General features: G+C 40.5%; 1 protein-coding gene and 1 pseudogene across 1 annotated transcript; one reads left to right on the top strand and one right to left on the bottom strand.

Annotated features, from left to right (window-relative positions):
- Window positions 1–10,073: 10,073 nt before the first annotated feature.
- On the bottom strand, window positions 10,074–11,234 carry LOC139478849 (uncharacterized). Its single transcript, XM_071261513.1, has one exon. It carries the CDS (start codon window positions 11,083–11,085, stop codon window positions 10,132–10,134), a length of 954 nt encoding a protein of 317 aa, XP_071117614.1. The 5' UTR covers window positions 11,086–11,234; the 3' UTR covers window positions 10,074–10,131.
- A 10,968-nt stretch (window positions 11,235–22,202) lies between these two features.
- LOC139478841 (uncharacterized) lies at window positions 22,203–23,616 on the top strand (annotated as a pseudogene).
- The last annotated feature ends 416 nt before the right edge of the window (window positions 23,617–24,032 follow it).

Here is a 24,032-nt window from a genome sequence, read left to right as displayed (position 1 = left end):
GTCGCCCTTGCGATTATCTTACCTGTACCAGGATCTAGATGGTTGATTCGTTGGTATGTTGTTTAACGCCGCACTCAGCAATATTCCAGCTATATGACGGCGGTCGGTAAATAATCGAGTCTGGACCAGACAATCCAGTGATTAATATCATGAGCATCGATCCACGGAATTGGAATCGATGACATGCATCAACCAAGTCAGCGAGCCTGACCACCCGATCCCGTTAGTCGCCTTTTACGACAAGGATAGTCACCTTTCACGGCAAGCAAGGGTTGCTGAAGACCTACTCTACCCCGGAATCTTCACGGGTTGGATCTAGATGGCATAATGCTACACACTATATTCTTTTTTTAATGTTTAGAATGACACAGTGAGTGAGTTTGATTTTACGCCGCTTTTAGAAATATTCCAGCAATATCGCGGCGGGGGAAACCAGAAATGGGCTTCATATATTGAACCCATGTCGGGAATCGAACCCAAGTCTTCGGCGTGACGAGCGAACGCTTTAACCACTAGACTACCCGACCGCCCCAGTATGACACAGGTAGGAAGGTAAAAATGGTTTTCATTGATGAGAATAAAAAAAACATTATTACAATGTTGTGCTTATTAAGCAACTATCCATAAAGTTGGAAGATGTACAAGATAAGTACTGTAAAGTGCGAATGTGTCCCGGTACAAATCATTCGATATGAAACATCTATGGTCATGTGTAAAAAAATCCTCAATATAAGTGCCGTGATGTTACTTTGTTTTGGTGTAGGGACACCTGCTGCATGAGTGCACGTTTCTAAAATTTATGTGAAAACGAGACCTGTTCACGAATAACAGAAGATAAAGACTGACGTTATAAACATTGCTGTCATCACACCGGCAGATCGTGGACAGATCAGGCAGGCCATGTGTCACCACGCCTAACAAGATCGTTATTTCCGTAATCTTCATTCGAGAAACTGCTTCTTGGCTGTGACACCATCAGCATCAACTTCCCAAGGACCTGTTCCCAGCAGCTTCACTGTATCCAGACGACAGCGGCGCCGTTGTCTTCCAGTCAATTGTAAAGTAACTCGCGGAACTTTCAACATGACAAGGCAAGACCACATGCAGCACACATTGTCCGCCATTTGACATCGTCCGTTAATAACGTCAAAGTCCCTCCTGACATATCGCCAACTAAACACCCTTTGGGCCACCAAGGTCGTCAGATAAGAACATGAAATAACCAGCAAATACATGTGAATACCGATGGACGTAAATTAACGTAGGACGAACACTTTAACAGTACGGGCGTGTCAAAAAGCCAAAGGGGGACACAACCGACTGTGACTGAAAATTTCAATTTATCCTTGCTGAATAACTTTAATCTCAATCCTATTATGTTTATAGTGATTTCCAGCTTGACACTATACCAGTATGCCCTTGTTATCTTCCTGGGTCCAATATTGCCGCTGCCAGTGCTTCATATCTCTTTGTCATTTACATCAGATTTGAAATATCTTCCTCGTGGCTTTTGTTTCAAGCCTGGTATATATTTTGGTATAGTTTCTGTTGCTCGTCAAGGCAGTTTTATTGTGAGTAATGAAAGTAGTGTGATGCAAATTGTGGTTTGCGTATATATGAGCATATCGTGATTAACCCCAAAATGCGACCATTCAACCATCTGAGAATATTTGACACCTCTGCTATTCCCAAAATGTATACGTTTATGTTGTTATTTTGTCAGTGGACAATGGATGTGAACAAAGGGGTTCTTCCACTTAGGATCACATGTGATCCACTGCAAGATGTTGATAAAGCCCTGCCTTGTAGAAAAGTGTTGTTTTACCATTGTATAGTTGTCCTTTCCACAATAACAAGCAATATAGCCTAGACTCTCCTCACCTGTTGTTATTGGCACCAGCCATGTGAGGCACTTCATACATGTATCAGGTCGCAGAGTAATCCTAGATGTCGTCATTACCTTGATGGCGGGGTTAATCTCTTTGGCCATGTGGACAAGGCGTCACACCTCGGATTAGAATTAGATTGGAATCCCATAACGGGACTCGGAAATGTTATGACCGCTAAATTGGCTCAAAACGTGGGGCGTTTATATTACTTCTGTGCAAATATAAACCCCAGTAGCCTACTGAGCGGCCAATTATGGTGAAATGGTAGTGATTACATATAGCAGAGGGTGGAGTCATCCCATAAATGACAGTCTTACTTTGTCAGCTTTCAGACAGGGTTAACATGTGTGGTCATGTGAACAAGGTGTCTAACCTCGGCTCAGGAGGTTCGAATCCCATGACAGGACTCGGACATTGTATGGTCGCAACATACGGATAAACCTTGTCATCTAGGTTAGATTGTTGTAGTTCCCTCTTGTGTGGCATCCCAGGGGAACATGCAGACTAACTACATCGTGTTCAGAATACATCTACAAGAATTCTGACAAGAACTCATTACTCCAATAGTGACTGAACTGCACTAGCTGTCAATCCAACACAGACTGCAATTTAAACGACTCACACTGGTTTACAAGGCAATGCATAGTTTAGCTTCTTCATACTTACAGGAACTGGTAGCACCACACAAGCCTGCACGTTATCTCCGATCAATAAACAAACAACTTCTAGTATTGTCAAAGTCACGTACCAAAACATATGGCGATAGGTCAATTGTAAAATGTTTGCCCATTGCTGTGGAAAAATCTACGACAAGAAATTCGAGAAACAGAAAATCTGACAAATTAAAAAAATTATTTATACCTGTCTCTTCAAGGGAGGCTTTGACTAGATCACCCATGGTCTGAGCGCATTTGAGCAATTGTTAATTGGAAAATGCGCAAAACAAATTCTTAATTTAATTAATAAAATCGTTTTGCTCCTCAATAACCGTTAACATTATCGTTACTCGTCACGGAATCGAGCTATCAGATTGGACAATCTCTGCCTTGTTAAAACTCATACCGTACTGGTATGATGACGAGATGATGTTTGATCACGGTCGGCTATTTCCGGCGAAAATAGAACACAGTCGACAATTTCCGGTGTTAATAGGCCTCGAATGTGACTCTCAGCCATTGCGGTTACGGAAAAGGGGCTTGGCCTAAAGAATGTTTGATGTAACGTCAAATGCCTATTACATGCATCCGATGTCACACGCAAATACATAAGTTTTCATTGACTCAACGGAATTTGATTATGTTGTCTATGCATGCCAAGCTATTGTTTTGCGTTAATGTTTCCAAAAATCTAAAAGGAAATTAGGCCCAATGCAACAAGCGGACTTTTGTTTTCTGATTGGATGAAAATATTATTGCACATATCGATGTCTCTAATTGTTGTCTATAGCTTTTTGTGTTCATGATTATTATTAATAAGTAGCCTGTGAAGTTATTATTGGTGACTTCTTATGTGTAAGAATTGACTTCAATATTATTTTCCATAAATTGGGCTATAAACGAAAACAAAAAAGATTTATAAATAACTCCATAGAGATCTACGTCATTACTTATATATTTCACTGAAATAAAATCTTGACATTTGTGACAAATTCCTTACATGTGACGTGGTGTACGGATGCATGTTAAAATCGTTGGCCTCTTTTGATTTACTGGCCCATTTGGCTCGTAAAATCCCGTGAGGCCCGCTATGTACACATTGGACTCCTAGTTGATTGACGATCAAATGATTTGCTCGATACCAACGCAACCTCCCTTGTTTGAGCCCAAAGCTTTCTGCGGTTGAAATGGGATTAGGAATATTTTACGAGCGCTTTAAATACTTTCGCATTTCCAGATACTTCAAGAAGCGGTAGTAAAATTGGACGATCATCTATAGTTTGGGGGTTGACAAGGTTTTCAACGGCTGACTTTCGCGATGAGGTTTTGATTTTGGAGTACTCACAGGATTCCTATCGTAGTGATGGAACCGGTTAATTCTAATTAAAAATTCCAGAATATTTGCACCCAACTTGATACCTTTGTTACTTTGGTCGTTTCCTCATCATAGTGCTTAGGTAATTCAAAGGTTGCAGCTTTTCTTACCAATTGATAAAAGATATCGGACCGGATTATCGACAAACATTGTTTGAGGAGCTCAGTATTGTAGAAAGACCGGACTGCAAGCATATGCAGAGCCGGATGGTAATCCCTGGAATATCGGCTTGGCGGAGTAAAATAATAAACAACAACAAACAAACTACAGACAGTCACGCTTTTGCCACTCTTCTCATAAGGTTGATTGATTTTTGCAATGTTTCGCAGCGTAATGTTACAAACAAAAACGTTCTTATCGCCTCAAAGGAAGGTCTTTTACAAATTTTCTTATACAAATATACTTTTCAGTGAATTACAAAGATATGACTAAATATACACGTTCGTTGCCTTCCGTTATTTATAAAATAGGGCACTTCGTTTATAGACGCATAACCGTTGTGTGAGATATATTTCATTAATGACATCAATGACTTCTTAATTACGAGTAATTACGGGTTATATCTCCCATGTGAAATAAACGTTTACAACCCCAGCTTTGATCCGAGTGGGTTATTTGTATCATTACCTAAGTGTTTTAGCCAACCGTCAGAGAGGCGACTGTGTACAATTATCTATCCTTCCGCATGTAAATAGTCATGTCTTATGCACAACTCGCCTTCTTACTTACGTTTCAATGGGTTTCCTTGAAACTTCATTTATCTAAAATACTTAAATGTTTGAACATGTTTGTCTGTTTAATATATACATTCGGCGTATCCCCCGTAATCATAAGCCCCCTCCCAGGGGGTACCCGTAACCCCAAGCGTCATTTATAAATGTCAATTAATAGTTTTTTACAGCTTTACGTGTGTACATGTAAGTGGATCACTGACCTTGATCGAAAAGACCTCACCGACAAGGTCAGACAGGGAGCATTGTCAGACAGGGAGACGGGCCCAGGATAAGGTCAATTCACACGAGCGGCATATTGTACGGCTTGTCGTGACGTCATTTACTGGTGCCGTCACACTAATGACAACGTCGACGACGAAGAATGGCAGTCCGATTTCCTGCCTGGGTATAAGTGAAGCGGGGGACTTTCACTGTACTGTATCCAAACACTTGAGGAGGATCTATAACACCCTACATCACCCTTACTCTGTTGCTGTACCGGTGAGACCAAAACACTATAAAACTATAGAATTGTCGACACTACCTCAACAACGTCGTCCTGAAACTTTTAACTATACAGTCTGTCTCATCACCAATCTAATTACGTAATACATAGATGCGTCAATCATTGCTGGAAAGTGATATTTTCTTACAGTGAAATTTTCGAAAAGTGAATTAACCCCAATCTCGTTACTATTTGGGTCACATTTATTTTTATTGAATTTCTTACACACGACATCATTACAGTTCGACTTAGATCCGAATGTACTCATCAATTGTTTAACGAATGTATATTTGAATTAATACTTATAGTACCGTCGGCATACAATGGACAACGTCTCTGCGATATCTTACAAATATTAAATATGTGCGTCTCCAACTATAATTTGAATACCGTTACACCTTATTTTGATAGTCCTCATTATAAATCTGTCGCATGCACTCTGACTACAAAATGTCTCCATGAACCAGATTAAAAAAAGAATTGTTGTCTTTGTCCGGGCTTCACACATTGTAACCATGTTGGGAATCGAACCTGGGCCTTCGGTGCGACGAGCGATCGCTTTAATCACTAGGCTAACCCACTGCCCGACACGGCCATACATGTATAGTATATATTATATTAGTACATAAAATCTTGGTGAATGGCAAGCGCGATGTCTTTCGAACAGTTTCTGAACAGGGGTTGTGCGGACCAAGTGGTTTCCTGCTCCTTCCTGTTCTTCACCGTACATTATCAAGACAAGCAGTGTATGTTATAGATGTCATAATACTCGGGCCCAACCCGTCTCCTGAAATATACCGCCATAAGCACGCAATTGTAACCAGAGACAGGAGACGTTATTAATCCTTTAATTTGCAAATAAACTTATTCAAGTCCACTGTGAGTAGCTATCGATAGAGTCGACGGTAAAGAAGGAGCCTAGTTCACCATCCTGGCGGTGATCATGGGTGAGTGAGTTTTGTTTACGCCGCTTTTAGAAATATTCCAGCAATATCACGGCGGGGGACACCAGAAATGGGCTTCACACATTGTACCCATGTCGGGAATCGAACCCGGGTCTTCGGCGTGACGAGCGAACGCTTTAACCACTAGGCTACCCGACCGCCCCGGCGGTAATCATGGATTGAAATGATAATCAATGTCTAACCTGATTGGGTGGCAGTCTAACTCTACGGCGCAGTCATTCTATCAAACACTGGTGAACCTGGCCAATTTCATTGTGTTGATCGTGGAAATAAATAGAGGCATTGCTGTAATCATAAAATCAACAATCACTCAGAAATCTTCGTGTAGCGCAAATTCGCAACAGCTGTAACATCAGGTAAAATATACAGGGTTCTGTAATGTCATTGTAGAATGCAAGCTACTTATTCATGTCGAAACACCTGTTGCCTGCTATGACATTGATTTGCAGCCGCGCGGTTTATCACCTTGTTTATGAGCAATTACATTTATTATATTTCCATTGAATATCATCGAACACAAAACCACAAGCCGCCTTACTCACACTTGACTATGTTCACATCCTCGACAAAACGAATACACAACCCTCGTTTAGTCGAACACAGCCATGTCGCCTAAGATGAGTACCTTTATGTACCCAAAGAGCCAGATACGTTGGTCTTAAAGCGCATTCGATAAATTGGTGTGCTCAATGTCCGCCCATGTCATAAACACTGTGGCATTAATATTTCCTGTTATGGGAATTAGCTGCCTCATCGGCTTACTGTATCGATCTGCCTTCAAGTTGACGATGCAGATCCTCGCACCATCATGCAGGCCTCCACGACAGCTGCAAGCCGCTATATAAGTTTTCCGTGGTTGCAGCAGTAATGGTGTCCCACCTGCGTCATATGTCCCCCGGATATGCATTCCCATATTCATTTGCAACTTGCTTTGAAGTGGTAAGATATAACCGATCCTCAAGGAGACAGAGTTTGTTAATATTCATACTACTATATACAGATTAAAATTTAAAAAAATGCAGCAAAGGGCGTTTGGGTGATCCTGGCATCAGCTCATGCCCCTTGCCCCTTATCAGCTCATACATTGAGGGTTTCGCGTGGTAAGCGACTGGTTGCACTTTTCCTGTCAGCCGACTTCATCGAAGCGAAGGACTCTGCTGTTCCTCTCAACACACTGCACATCAACTCGATGTAGTGGTCGTTCATAAAGCCTCTCCCTGAAGTACTTGTTTCGTCCAATCAAAATATTAAGAAAGGACGGGTACAGCATGAGTATTTGTGTCTTTGACTTTATTGCGAGCGTTCAGCTCTGAACTCCAGATTGTCTTAAGTCTACTTTTGTATTCCGTTCGAAGTTTGTCTTTGACATGGGCATTCTGGAGGTGGTCTCTAACCTGCATCCCCAAGTACGTATACGCCCGACCTTCCACGAGATGGCCAATAACTCCCCCTTAAAGTAAAGTGGCGATCCTCTTTCTTCTTCCTTGCCACGTTTTAAATGAAGAATGTTGCATTTGTCAAGCCGAAAGGACATGCAGATGTCATTAGAAAATGACTGGACAAGGAGAATCTGTTTTTACAGTATGAATTCTCCTTTGGCAATAAGTTCAAAGTCATCCATGCACAGGAGAGGAGTAAGGGGTGATGGGGATCTGTGCTGAGGGGGTTCCTGAATGATAAACTTCCACTTTGCTAAACAAAAAGCTAAAAGAATTTAGTGACAAACAGGAAAGCAAAGGACTAAACGAATCTCCCTGAATTATTCCTCTCTTAATAAAAATGGGTCCCGCAGCCATCACCTGACCCTGCGAATACATCTCAAGTTGAGTTTAACGGCAATACAGTAAGGACGTGAGTAAAACAAGTTAATACTTTCCAAAAACGTTACGCAATAACACTTGCGAATGATGTCACTAGGAGACACAGCATGTTGTCTTATCTGTTGTCACAGTGGGGACAGGACCCGAAAACTTGCTAGATAGCAGTCAATGGTGCCCAGCCTTCTTAGGCGAATCAATTCGCTTTGTGTCTTTGGGTTCAAATCCCTAATCGTGATTCTCCCTATTTATGTTTTTAGATATGTCTGTACCATACTCCGTGCTCATGAATTCACAAAGTGGTTAAGGTATAACACCTGCGTCATCCAGCTGTAATACTACTCAAATCAGAGCTACACCACGTTCCCAAGCCCGTGTTGCTATTATTTTCACACTGTTCTTGGCCTTTGTGAAGCAGGCCACTGAAACGTCGCGTGTTATTTGACGTGGATCTTGTTACAGCGGGACGCATTGTTTCCCTGGCATCTATCCAAGGCAGGTTGAGGTCATAGAGTACCAGGCACAAGTCCCCACACCTGATGGCAGTATACCATTATATCCCGTCATGCTAAGCACTGATACGCGTCCATTAATCCACCCGTCCTTTGAAGCAATTATACCTACGTTACAACTGAGAAATATCAAGATGTGGATCAATTATATCTACATTACAAAAGAGAAATCGCGTCATGTGAAGCAATTATACCCACGTTACAACAGAGAAATCTAGCTATATCAAGCAATAATACCCACGTTACAACAGAGAAATCTAGCTATATCAAGCAATTATACCCACGTTACAACAGAGAAATCTAGCTATATCAAGCAATAATACCCACATTGCAACAGAGACAAATCACCATATTAAACAATGATACACCCAGAACAACATAAAAATCTTGCCACGTAGAGCAATAATACCTACATTTCAACACAGAAATATCAAGATGTGAATCAATTATACCTCATTAAAGGCGGGAATAAACATGTAAAGCATTTTTACTCATATCAAGACAAGGTATAGTTTGTCAATGTAATAGAAATCTTTTTATTACACTACGAATAATACCATGACGAACAGGATTGTTGTGTGAAGGAGTAGTGTATTAAGTGCCACGACAAGCAGGTTTGTTGTGTGAAGCAGTAGTGTATATAATGCCACGACCTTGAAGTAGCAGTATACTTTAGAAGCAACAGCAGCAGTAGTAGCAGTAATGGTAGTTGTTGTGGTAGTGGTACATGTAGTAATCGTAGTAGCAGTTGTAATAGTCATTGTAGTGGTTGTTGTAGTAGTAGAGGTGTAAAAGTAGTAGTAGAAGTAGTATTAATGGATGCTCATAGCGCTACACTATTATTTCCCGGTCAATGGATCAGTGAGCACTCTTTTTTTTATTCTCAGCTCCATGGGGAGTATACAACCCAAGCTGCCTGTGTGGCGCTAGATGATTAATAGCCACATTACCTTATCATCCTACCAGGTACCCACTCACTGCTGGGTGAACAGAAGCACATTTCGAAAAAAGCCACTTACCTAAGGAGACACTACCTTAGGCACATGTGCTTCAGTGTGGGGCAGGACCGAAGCCCTAGAAACTCTCAGGAGTCAAGCTGCTTGACGTCCTCACCAATCCAACTACTCTCCGAGACCGACGTTGCTTAACTAACCTGTAATCTGTGTGCTGTGCACAGGACCAGGTGGTAGTAATGGTAGAGGTAGTGGTAGCAGTACATGTAGTAGTCGTAGTAGCAGTTGTAATAGTAATAGTAGTAGTGGTTGTGGTAGGACTATTTGTATGAGTTGTAGCAGGAGAAGTAGTAGTTGTAGCATCAGTGGTGGTATTGGTGGTAGCAGTCGACATGGAAGCAGTTGTAGTAGAAATACTAATAGTAGCAGTTGGATCAGTAGCAGCAACAACAGTAATAGTAGTAGTAGAAGTAGTAGTAGTTGTAGTAGTCGTAAAAAGAGGTGTTTTTAGACAAACACAATGTACTTTCTCCAACATCACCTGCGGTAGTAACGTTTAGAGGTGATCATCAACAGAATTACAACAAAGTACGATTCTTTAAAGACTGTATTTTCTTGATATGAAATCACATTCCTTTAACAAATACGACTTGATGCTGCCAAAGCGGATTACACAATACCTCTCAAGACAAAATATAAAACCTGCACAAAAGTCACTGGATGGATTAAATGTACAGCATAAACTCTTACACTTCCTGTAAAGGTATCGCTGGAATACTCTCGTGTGTATTGATCCTGGGTATCGTTTTAGATACAACCCCTTCCTCAGACGCAGGTGCGTCACTATCGGGCGTAAAACATTCATGTTGGTCTATGTTTGTACTCTCTGACAAGGGCGATACTTCACTACTAGAATTATCCTTGTAATATCTCACAGAATTGAATTTCATGTCAATAGAGGAATCATTGGCAGCTGGCTTTGAAGCCACTGATAAATTCTCTTCGTCAACTCCATCATTTAATATTGACCCAAATGACCTTAAACTTCTGGGTGTCTGTCCAGGGGTGAAGGTCACTGACTCTTCATCCTCTTCTTCCGTTTCCGGTATAGACTCCTGCCTCTCTATGGTGAAGGCGGAGATACACCTGACAAATTCAGGTCTCCTGTGAGTGAAGAGCAAGGGCGTACCTTCCGGAACGCTCGGCGACCCCAGAGAACGAGCGTCATCACCGCAGCGTTTCAGGGACAACGTTAACGGGTTAATGTCTGGGGTTCTCACCGGCGTTGACGCCGCCGTAGAAGATGGAGTATATTTCCAAGCGTTGCCGTGGATGGAGTTGATAAGGTTCTGAACCGCTGAGAGTTGCCGCTTCTTTTCCAGCAGATCCCGATGCTCTTGTAATCCTTTCACAAACATATCAGTATCTCTTTCAATCGAATAATTACGCCGGCGTCTCACGTAGATACCGAGGACGCCAATAACCCCGATGCCATACACCAACACCACGGCGACGGTGAACTTCATGGCGCCCTGATAATCATACACTGCTGTGGTTGGCTCAGGACATGTGTACCCTGTCGTTGTCTGTGATTGACTCCCTGTCACCGAGACACTCATATTCCGTGATGTTTCCGTTGTGTTGTTTACAGTCATATTTGATTCCAAGTCTTCTTCATTCATATACTCGATGTCACACATGCACAGCCCATGAAACACAATTTACTCCAAATGAAGGAAATATGCCTCCCCAGTACGTGTTCCTTCACGTAATGCATCATGCAAGCATTAGTCATATTCAAAACCGATTACGCTGAGCTTATGGAGGTCTTACGAGGTTTATATCAGCGCCACACACACACACCCACTGATCAGGCAATAGATCCTAGTATAACCATTCACTCAACTAGGAGACAAACAATCACGGGTCACGTGGTATGTGTTGGCGACAGCTGGTTAACCAGGAGAATAAGTCTGTCAAACAGATTTCTGTCATACCTCCGCGAGCGCTGGCCGACAAAAGGCCCCGCGTACCTGTCCGCTAATGCATGACCTGCACTCCAACATAGTCCCTCCGATCGCATTACATTGCTATGTTCACTACAATAGGTGTATACGTCACCCTGTAGATAACATCATATGTAGGGGTTGTGTAACAAAGTGTAACTGTAAGAAGATGTGCAACATGGTATAATACAGGATTTCCCACTGTTTCTAACTTTCTGCAGCGTAGTGTCGGGTTAAAAATGACGTTACCTTTGTTGTAAACTGCTAGGCAAAAGAAAGTATACAGCCATATTTGATTGTGGCTAACAGTGAAACAAATATGACATGAAACTTTGAAAGGCATTAGAAGTAATACACATAAGGAAGAGAATTTATTATATGTCATAAAAGGGATGTTGACATCTATAAATTCACTTCCTTAAATATGACATGGTTATTCGATGGTGATGTATACGGGTGTCATAGTTGTGTTTCCAGTGTTAGGGAGACGGTGTTCTTCGTATTTTCATGTGTATACTTTCTGTTTCCAGCGAGTTATTCATTTTGAAACGGTTATGTTACAATATACACTCTGTCTATCTGAACTGTGTTTATTTGTGAAATTGTCTTCCATTTGTCCTTAACTACGGTAAGCTGGGTGTCTTTACTGTTGTGTAGTTCATCAAGGTAAGTACTGACCAGTGCTTAAGTTTAACAAGGGAACGTGGTCCTGAACTTTTCCATCAGACATAACAATATCGACGCTCTGGTCGCATTTGTGTTTCAATCAGTTTGATAGGTGAAGGGCCACTTGCAGTTGAATATCACTGATCATTTGGAAGCCTGATCGGTTGTTCAGTTGTAAGCTTTGATTGACAAGTGTTCTTATAAGGCAAATATCTAATAACAAAAATCACCTTAAAGCAATGGACCAGTTCTTTTCGTGGAGGTAAAACAATGTCCACTGTAGGATCTGAGACACCTATACTAAGCCACAATACCTCGACAAAACCTTTAAGTTGTTAAATATAGTGTGCAGTAAGATATTCTTTTAACAGGTAACTGCAATGGGATTCTTAAACAATTGGGTTCATCACCACCCATTATTCTTCCGAAAAAAATTACTGTTGTTTTTTGTTAACTTTTTTGTTAGTACCGAAAACGTTCTGAGCGTTTACTTCAAATGCTCATTACTAGTTCATAGTCAGCTAAAACGTATACCTTCTATTTAATTTCAAAGAAACAAATACAATTCCGCTGTTAAATACAGCATAAACATAAGCGAGGATAGTTAATCGTGTATCACAATATTTCGAATTGTCTGTGTGGGTACATGCTAATGAACGCCACTCGCAGTCCAATGTACGTGTAGCTGGTAATAATGTCAGGTCTGATCATCCTTGAATTTGACATGTGGTAAATCGTAAAGAGGCAGTTTGTCAATGGCATGCTTTTCTCTCATCGTGGGAAGGTTGTGTTTGTCGCAGCGAAATCAATGCAACCTGTGTGATGCAGTACTGATAGCGAAAGGAACGTTGTCTAACAGTGCGAGGGCGCACCAATATATGGCGGCATCTAATCTGGGCTCTGTCTCTTCAAATCGAAATATAATCATCTTTATTAAACACTGTTGCTTGGGAATTTCGCATGTCCGCGGTCAACCGAGATCATCTGGACTGAACAGAATGACACATGTTATCGCTTTCTGGCGACCGCAAAATGGATGTAACGCCATTGACCGTCAACAAGGAGTTGTCATTTGGAGTATTCTCCCCTGCTTATGGAGTCGACTCTCGTTGAGTTGAGGCTGAGACAAATGTGTCTACTTACAACCCGTTTGGTTGAAACATGTTTGATTGTCACAAACGTATTGTCGGGAAAGGGTCGGGAAAGAATGGCTCACTTACATGCCTTTCTCCTTCAAACATTGTTCAATTAAAATATACATATATTTATATACATACATATACATACACAAAAATGTATATTATATGAACAGTGACGCATTGTGATATAAGTATATATTTACATACAATATTCCATACATAAATGATGTACATACATGTGATACAATAAGATATAAGTACCCAATCATATACACTATTCAATGCATGAATAATGTACATACAAAAACAGGCGCCCTGGGGTACTCTAGTGGTTAAAGCGTTCGCTCGTCGCGCCGAAGGCCAGGGTCAGTTCCCCACATGAGTACACTGTGTGAAGCCCATAGTCTGGTGTAAAACCATACACACTCACTCACTCACTCACATACAAATACAACAAAACAACATTCAAGTAGGTCTTGGTGTAACACTAAACAGCGCTACTTTTTGAAGTTTTAACATTTGATGAACCTGATTGATTAAATTCTTACATTAATTAATCAAGTATTTATGAAGTGCTTGAAATATACTTATATTATCATCACAGCTAAGATGTATATAACCATGTTATACTGTTTCTGTTTCTGGTTGTCGTTTAACCCACTCGGGACAAGGATTGTCTCACCTATAACATTCTCCCTCTGGTTGACAGCATATTATCTTATCAATGACTGGTGACGTAATACCAATTCAAGTCAGGGATTTGATATGCAGATTATACGGGCTGATATTCACTACCGTATAGTGTTTGCACAACAACCTTCTTTCTGGTTAAACGACATGTCTGCCCATTTGAGGGACTGGTCATTAGATATTCTGAGAGAGGTTGGGGAGAGAGATAGGGAGATATGTTTTAATATTATGAATTTTTTATGAAAATATTTATTCATTTAAATAATGTGATACTTTAAGAGAATACAACTTGTATGTACTGAAGCAGTGGCCTGAGAAAATATTTTGTTTGTATTCTCAACGAAACAGGGAGAGAGAGAGAGAGAGAGAGAGAGAGAGAGAGAGAGAGAGAGAGAGAGAGAGAGAGAGAGAGAGAGAGCGGGGGGGGGGGGGTCTACTGACGTACGGCGTTGATTCTAACCATTACAAATTAACAGATGTAGTTGTCAATACTGCCGTTACAACCACCATGACTATACTAACAGATGCAGAGGACGCCTACGCTTCATATATATATTTGATTTGTTATCGATTCATTACAACATCTGTAACATTTACTCGAGACATCTGAGGACTGATAGCAGATTAAGAATATGTCTCTGCGGATTTTGCAAAATCCGTACAACGATCCTACTTTTTGTTTTACAAATAAGGATACGTCTAATCAGAAGTTATGAAAAGTGACTTTGCTTATCGAAAGTGACAGCTGGTATTTAAATAATCAGAAAAGAACAGTTCTAATCTGTAAATAATCAGTGTTGATTATTCACAAGGAATAAAAGATGTCCTGACTGAATAGGATTAGACACTACTTTCCGCCACAAGAGGGCTTTTTTTCTATGCCTGTCATGGCTACTTTCATCAAATACAACGCCTTGACACGCATACGCAACAGGACAATTTCAGCAATGGCCCTATCAATCGGTTTTATGAACATATTTTTGCAGATGAAGTGTAAATTCAAAACAAGAATATCTTCTTTTATTTCGAGAACTGATTAAGTATCAATAATTAATGTGTTCAATAATTTATGGATTTCTTTGTTGACGGTATACTCTGTGTAGGCGCGCATGAATTTATCCCGAATGCGTCACGGACTATTTTGACTTTGACTTGATCAATCTGTTTTAATGATAACAAAAAATGCAATTTATTTTCGAATCAAGAATATAACCAAAGAAAAGGTATGTTCGTTCAATATGAAATTTATCAATAATTTAGCAACAAATGTTTAGTTTTGCAGCAGGCACACTCTGTTAGTCTTATAGAGAAAACGTCCGCCCTCGAAAATGGCCGCTGGTAAATTAGAGAGAACGGCCGCCGCATAGGAGGAAACGTCCTTTGAACTTAGAGAAAACGTCCGATATGTTTAGAGAAAACGTCCCCTGGTCATAAAATGAAAAAATACTTTGAGTCTTTAACAATTTATTATATAACAACATAATCATAACACTTCGCAATTGTCTTTATAACATTTTGCACTTTGTCTTGATACAAGTTTGCACTTTGACAGCAGTTCACCAGCTGTGATATTATTGTTCTTGTAGAGTCGCCACGCAGCCAATATTTCTTCTTGTTTGTGAGTGGCGGTCTTTGTCGCGTGACTTGTCAACTTTCTTTCCTGAAGCATTGTGGCCTTAACTAGCCTTAACATTATACAATGTATAGTGAGTTCAATTAAGTACAGGATTGATGTAATAAACAATTGAGTTTTAACCTGAACATCAATCAACACGCACGTTGAGGGAGTCGGTGTGGATGCGGGAATGGATACAGGTGAGGGTGTGTTTAAGAAATAGGGTGTGTGTGAGGGTAATGTGTGACGGTGAGGGTTCGAGCGAGGGTTCGAATGTGATTGAACTGATGTCAATGGGGGTTTGGATGTGTCTGAATGTGTGGGTATGTTTGCGTGGTTTGCGTAAGCTGCTGTGAGTGAAGGCCTTGATGTGGGAATGGATGTGGTTGTGTGTATATTTGGATGTTTGTATGGGGGATAATATAATGAATATTATTTTCATAATTACTATTAAATGTGGTGTGTACGTATATAAAATATTGTTTTTATGAGTCTTTCAGTGTCTCGTAGGCCATTTTGGCCGGCCGCTGAATTTTTACATTCTTGCCTTGTCATTTTATATGTACAGCGGGTGACACTCAAATAAAATATTCTTCTTCTTTAATGGTAGCAGGACAGGTGCAATTCTTGTTTCCGACGATGCATCGCCAATAAACTGAGGATTTCTTTGTTTCCTGTAATATAAGATTTAAAGCTAATTTAGGTCTAGCAATTATTAGTATAACGTTTAGATATATCAATCTTTAATTTATTCAAACATCATTTATGCTTACACATTGACAATGGATCAATTCATTTACTTCAACTACATCTTCATCATCTTCAAGGGGAACGTTTTCTCTATGAACAAAGGACATTTTCTCTATGTACAAAGGACGCTTTCTCTACGTACAAAGGACGTTCCTCTACGTACAAAGGACGTTTTCTCTATGAACAAAGGACGTTCCTCTACGTACAAAGGACGTTTTCTCTATGAACAAAGGACGTTCCTCTACGTACAAAGGACGTTCCTCTACGTACAAAGGACGTTTTCTCTATGAACAAAGGACGTTCATCTACGTACAAAGGACGTTCTTCTACGTACAAAGGACGTTTTCTCTAACTCGGAGGCCGTTCTCTCCAATTGACCAGCGGCCGTTTTCGTGGGCGGCCGTTTTCTCCAGTACCCTGTTATACTTCCGCTCGTAGGAATATATCACGACAAGGAGTTCCCTAATTCCCAATAACATGTAATAGAGGGGTATGAGCTTCACTTTTCAGATGAGACTAAAAGTTATATTCATCGGGACCTGTAATAGGTTTATCATTTGAACGAGCTCCGTGATGAAGGTGCAGCCCGTTACTGGTTGTCGAACTTCGTTGTTGACATTTGTATGCTTCATTCATAAATGTTTATCGCGCAGTATTGTATCCACTAGTTGCTGGAACCTAGTTCAGTAAGTGAGTCAGTTTGTATGAACAATTTGCCTTCCTCATGCCAGAAACCAATGAGTGTGGTTCGAATCTTAGATTCGCCCTGATTATGTTTCTATATTTGTTAGCACCATACCAGTGCTCGTGGGGTTCACCACATGGGTAAACGTCTAGGACCCGCATCACTTAGGGGATTCTCCCTGCATCAAAAAGACTGAAAACTGTTCCAATGGCGTTACACCATCCTCACAGAAACAACTCGGTGGATTATCAAATTTAGAACGTTGTGCTTGTTTGGGAATTATTTTCCCTTTAGCATATATGTATTTCTACCTTTCAGTGCTACTTTTTGCTTAACGGATATTTTCCCCTCCTAATTACTCGGTGTACGAAGTAAAGATATAAATGCAATCTACCTTCCATTTAATTGTAATGCTAAAGGGCCGCTCGCGTGAAAACAATATAATAATGTATTATTTCTGATTATTTATTTTTCATTTGTCTCTTCTGTAATTTTCATTTTGTAAAACGTTTCCATTTGCACAATGCCACATTCAACTGATAAAGCAGTGACCGGTATCAGTCATGACTATATCTCGTGCTTTGAACAAATATTAAAGGGTCTCTTCTCTTGGTCATTCAGGGAAACATTTTTACTCCACGGGAATATAAACCTAGACTTACTGTATTTCTACATTGTTGATCATGTATAACCATAACACATGAAAAGGCGACTATGCCTCTCGAAATTTAACGGGATCGGGTGATCAGGCTCGTTGGTTGATGCATGTCATCGTATCCCAGTTGTGTGGATCGATGCTCATGATGTCAGTCACTGGATGGTCTGGTCCAGACTCGATTATTTACAGACCGCGGTCATATTGCTGGAATATTGCTGATTGCAGTGTTAAACAACAAACAAACAAACAAACATAACACATGAAACGACCTTGACACCAGATGGCGACAGTCATGACGCACGTACAGTACTCGAAGCGTGCATAAAATCTCCGTATAACGAAAGGCGATTATGCAGCTAAATTGATATCGACAAGCGAGTGCGATAAGATCCACTAACAAAGCTTTATACATTTTGTATAATCGTTATTTATAGTAGTCTCATTAAATATGGTTTCCCCTACAGTAATTAATACCATGAACGCCTCAATTATCGAGAGTTCTACCGCACTCACTACACACTGCAACAAAGTGGAAGGATTCAGTCGTATTATAGATTGGTCTATTGTAAACCTGTGCACTTAGTACGACGATGAGCGATGATGGATTTAGTTAAACAGTTCGACAGTTGTTATCACAGAAGCCCTGAGAGTATAGAACTAGCATATGTTAAGGTGGCAATTAAGGGTTGGTTTTCATTTATTAGGAAACCAGTCACAGACTTTATAAAATCGTGTAGAGAATGTTTAAGTTGATGCACTGACGCGAGGTCAAACGAAATATTTTCAGAAAATAGTTTCTGATCACGCCGGATCGCACTTCTCAATTGCAGTTATCGAAAAAATAGCATTCAATTTAGATTGACGGCAACAAATCAGAAGGCTGAAATAGAATACCACACACACGTTGTAAATATTTGACAGTGGAGGATGGGGGTGGGTGTTCTGGTGGTAGCCACCATCCTTTTTCCATATATGATGACATTGTGTATGCGCATTTTCTTCCATGGTATGCTGATGTGGCTGTTCAAGTAAAATCAGTAATAAATGGCTCAAGTGGACTCCCCCTCCTTTTTTTAAAAAAAACCCCCAAACAACCTGGATCCGACCCTGATTTGTATTGACGAGGTCGCATACACTCACTCTGGTAGTGTCCGGGTACAACAGGTCCTGGTACAGTTTCCTTGACGACGTGAGAACCTACGTGATAGAATCTGGAGCCATGGTTGGTCAAGGCTCGGTTATGTATAGGCCCTGTGTTCACTCAGTCCATACAATACATTGGATGTCTGGAATGCTTCATTTAATGTAATTACCAACCTGCAAACGGAAGGGTCAGGCTTTAACATGATTATCAAATCTTTGATGTTAACATTATATGTTAGTTGTTGACCTTTAAACACGACAGACATTGAAGCACATGATCCAGTGCATGTTCCCAAGTGCCTGTCTTCTTCGAAAGTCAGAAAAGCGAAATATGCATGCTTTTATTTGCCTCGTGAAATCAAATTCTAAATAATTTGCTCCAGACTGAATTGAAGGTTAAAGAAAGCACATTATACGAACGGTGGAAAAATTGATTAATTCAAGAAGCAAATTACATTATTCTCCGCTCAACGTTGAAATATTCAGTGAGGCACTGATTATAATTATTCAGCTCAATGTTGGACGCACAAGGGCTCTATCAATAATCAACCTAAAAAGCTTTTTGTTAATCAAAGCCAGTTATCCCAGGCTAGGCTACATTGCCCTTTAAAAGGCAACATCACTGCACACGAGAGCTTAAATATACAATGAGATCCTGCTGATCCTTGTAAAATTGCCCAAATTAAAAATACAGTCCGTTTATCTGACATGGTTGGTTGCATATGATTATGTCGGATTAACGACTTTGTCGGATAAACGGAAGTAAGTTGTATCATTAAAAATCATTGTAAAATGTACCATTATGTAATTAGTGTCTCGTAGGCCAACTGGCCGGGTGCTGTTTCTTAATGAAATGTTTATATGTCCATATATTTTGTACTGCAGCATGTAACACTCTAATAAAACAATTTTTCTTCTTCTTCTTCTCTTCTGTATCAACGTTCGTGATCGAAAATCTGAAAATATGACTACCCGATAGATAACGATACAAACACGTTGTAATAATCCAAACAAAAGGAAAACATTCATTTTGTTATCTTACATTGTCAGCGGGATATGTTTTTCGTTTCTTTATTGTATGACATTGCAAAGAGTGATAAACCTGACTTTCCAGATGGTGCCCATATAAAGAGGGTGAAAGGAGCCGGCCAGTCTAAAAGTGTGCTTATGAAATATGCATCAGATGTGTAACTGCTCTATAGCTATATTACCGGGTCTGTGCCTGCTCATGTTATCCAATCGGAAGTCATGAGTCGACAGAAATCACGTGCTCAAGGTAACGAAGTATCTGACGAAAACACTGAACTTGTGGATGATAAAGACAAAGATGTGCTTGGATGTTTCCTCTCAAAACTAATGTGTATGCATGAAGAAATGAATGAACGCCTTACAGTCATGTATGATAAAGTGAACGATTTCCTTCCTGTCTAAATATGAAGAGGGCATGTTTCACATGATTACTGCATTAGAAGAAAAGAACAAAGAACTTGTATTCCTTAAAACTAAGTTTCAAGAGAGTCATTCACACGAGGAAAAACTTAAGCGTGATGTGTCATCACTGAAGGACGACCTACAACATAAGAATGTAGATATTAAAGAGCTCCAAGAAACACTGCATACAAGAATAGCAACAATTGATAAACGAACGTCTGCTTTAGATGGGAAAGTAGATTGTATGAGCACCAGATGTAAGCTTTTGTACTCAGAAGCCGTAAAAAGTGCGAATCCTGAAGACCTGTGGATGACATTTGAAAATACAACAACAACCCAAGCGGCAGCTCATTGTCCAGCAATTAGTGATGGTGCCACATCTAGATCAACAAACCCAACAATCCGAGACCACAGACAAAAGCCAAACAATGTGAGACACTCACGACAAGAAATATCTCGCAACCAGACGAACAATGAACCGTCCCTTACTATTACACGCAAAAGCCCCGGTGAAGAAAATCATGCAAGCCAATCAAGGACAGCCCAACTGAACGATCAGTGGAAAAAAAACAGCTTTATATACTTTCTTTCGTTTGAGGGACGAATTAGAACGAAAATATTTTCTCCTAACGTCGGAAAGCACAACAAAGGGAAGTAACCTGGTTTCGTGATGGGTATATAAGAAATGGCGTGAAGTTGAAACTTCATTCTCAGGTGCGGTGCAGTCGGGTTGGCTATATTAAACATGGACGCTGACAAGCCCATATCGGAGAAGTTAGACGAGATTCTTCGCCATTTGGAAAGAACAAACGCCGAAATAGCGCAAGCAGTTGAAGATCGTTTACTTGGTTTTCGTGAAGAATTTGAGAAAACGACCAAAGAGATATCCAAGTTGAAAGCTGATAAGGAATTTGAGTGGAAACGAGAAGGCTGTAGAATACAACACTCATTCAATACTTTGGACAATTTAAATCAGTTAAAGTTTGCCTGAGAATTTAAGAAATACGACTACGCGGCGGAGCTTGTTGAGACGAAAAAAACTCGGATCGAGCAGAGAAACAAACTTATTAAGATTGCCGATACGTCGGAGGGTGGATGGGAGACTGTAAAAAAATATGTTGCACGAGATCTGGCGTCCAACTCCGAAGACGACAAGAAAATTACAAGAGCAAAAAATAAAGCTGTCAAGAAAAATCAAGTCCAAGATGGGGCGTTCTACACGCAGTCCGTACTATAGACAACGTGGTGGTCGTGCTCCTAGTGCTACTGTCTCTTCTGCAGAGCCAGCGGCAGTCAACAGCTTCTCCATGTTCAATCAGCCCTTTCGGAGGAATTCATCAAGTGGAGCGTGCTTCTCATGTGGGGGATTTGGCCATTTCAGACGTCAGTGTCCGATGTCCGGAGAACAACAACCCGCTCAGACTACAGGACGAGGAGGAGGATCTGCCCATTAATAAAGAAACTGACTCACAAGTTAATTATGACGTAGGTCATAGTGATAATCATGTGTTACTGACTGATGATTATTTTAAATATGAACAGGGCCATGCAGAAATCATTGTGAAGGATAGGCTTAAACATAACATTGCTTTTTGACGTCGAATCGGAAGTTCAGACTACGTCACTGATATCATAGAAAATGGATACAAAATTCCGTTTTATTCAACACCACCCAATACGTTTTTAGGCAACAACAAGTCTGCTAGATTGCACGAAGAGTTTGTATCAGAGGCTGTGTCTCAATTACTCAAAAAAGGTTTAGTGGTGCAGTGTGATATAAAGCCTACACTTGTTAATCCTTTGTCAGTGTCAATCCAATCTTCAGGTCAGAAGAGACTGATCTTAGACTTGTCATGGGTCAACAAGCATGTATCAAAACAATCGGTGAAATATGAAGATTGGAGGACAGCCATGATGTACATAAACAAAAATGACTGGCTTGTAAAGTTTGGTATTCACTCGGCTTATCACCATATTGACATATTTCCTCTTCATACCCAATACTTAGGTTTCTGATGGGGGACTGGTCAAAAAATGACATATTACAAGTTTCTTGTTTTGCGATTCGTGCTTACATCGGCGCCTTATGTTTTCACCAAGGTGACCCGTCATTTGGTAAAGTATTGGCGTTACAAAGGCTATAGAATTGTTACTTTTTTGATGATGGTGTTTTGTCCAGTGACTCTATGGCTAATAATACGATTATTGGAAATGCTGTCAAGCAAGATCTCATAAAGTCCGGTTTTGTCCCAAAAAGTGAAAAATCTTTGTGGGCTCCATGTCAGGTTATGGAATGGCTAGGCTTAATAATTGACACGAAGTGTATGAAACTATCAATCCCTCGTCGGAAGGTTGATAGGTTACATCAGAGTATCATCCCGTTATTGAAAGGTAGCGGGATTGTCCCGGTTAGAAAATGGCTTCAGTCGTTGGGAAGGTGATAAGCATGAGTTTGGTTGTAGGATCTGTCGCTCAGCTCATGACTAGGGCTTTGTCTATGCAGACGGTGTGTATAACATCATGGAATGAGTTTGTTGTTTTGACACAGTACAGCAAACATGAACTCGAGTTTTGGTTACATGAGATAAATAAATATACAGAGAGAACATGGTGTGATCATTCCATAGTAACGAGAGTGGTATACAGTGACGCCAGTAGTGTCGGCTACGGAGGGTATTGCGTACAGTTTAGTGAGGAGCAGTCTCATGGGCAGTGGTCGGTGGAAGAAGCTGCGTTGAGTTCTACACACAGGGAATTAAATGCAGTGTATATGGTTCTGCAGAGTTTTCTCCCTTTGCTGAAGTCACACAGAATCAAATGGTTTTCTGATAATAAAAATGTTGAATCGATTGTAGCTATAGGATCTATGAAATCTGGGCTGCAAAGCATTGCTATGGACATTTTTAATCTTTGTCTCCAAGGTCAGATTCAGTTGGAAATGCAGTGGATACCCCGGTCAGAAAATGAGAGATCAGATTATCTTAGCAAGCTTGTGGACACGGACGATTGGGGAATCAGTGATTTTGTATATCAGCACATACAGAGTATATGGGGTCCATATGATATAGATGTATTTGCCTCGTATTATAACAACAAAGTTGCTAGGTTTTATTCCAGATATTGGAATCCTGGATCATGTGGAGTGGATGCATTTACCACGAGTTGGTCTGAAGGCAAAAATTGGATAGTGCCACCTATGTATTTGGTATCTAGGTCATTACGGCATTTGAGAATGTGTCAAGGCATGGCTACGTTGATAGTTCCTGTTTGGTATTCAGCTACTTTTTGGCCATTGTTATGTCAAAGGGGAGAGTTTGTTTCACAGGTGAAGGAAGTGGTTTATCTGCCTACTTACAAAGATGCATATGTCCCAAGCAGACAAAGCAATGGTCTGTTTGGTGTTTATGATTTAAATTTTAACATGATGGCGATTCGGGTTCAGTTTTGAATTTCCTGTTACAGTTGTTTTTGATCATGTGTTTGGTGACGAGATAGCAGAGCTACCGCCGAGTGTGAAGGAATTAGCAAAAGCAATACCGGGACTGCTTAATCATGCCAGAGCGACTTCCACGTGCAGAAAGTACAAGTATGGTTTCCGTGCTTGGTGAAAGTGGGCTGTTTCTAACAGTATGCCTGAAGGGTTACCGTTATCTCCCTTACATTGTGCGCTTTATTTGCCGTCAGTTATACAGTGGTCGGGTTCTTTTTCGCCCGTGCAGTCAGCGTTTTATAGTATTCGACACTTTCATGTTATTGTTGGTTTGCCCACTCCCACGGACAACACGTTGGTGATAAATTTGTTGGAGGCGGCCAAACGGAAGTTAGTTAAACCCGTTAAAAAGAAAGAGCCTATTACGGTTGAAG

The sequence above is a fragment of the Haliotis cracherodii genome, unplaced genomic scaffold (genome assembly GCF_022045235.1).
Source record: "Haliotis cracherodii isolate W230 unplaced genomic scaffold, xgHalCrac1.p SCAF_4, whole genome shotgun sequence".
Classification (NCBI taxonomy): Eukaryota; Metazoa; Mollusca; class Gastropoda; order Lepetellida; family Haliotidae; genus Haliotis; species Haliotis cracherodii.
The sequence above is the reverse complement of the archived record's forward strand: the minus strand, read 5'-3'. Positions and strand labels throughout refer to the sequence as shown.

Coding starts and splice junctions, on each gene's coding strand:
- LOC139478849 (XM_071261513.1), bottom strand. CDS start 11,085: ATGTGTGACATCGAGTATATGAATGAAGAAGACTTGGAATCAAATATG.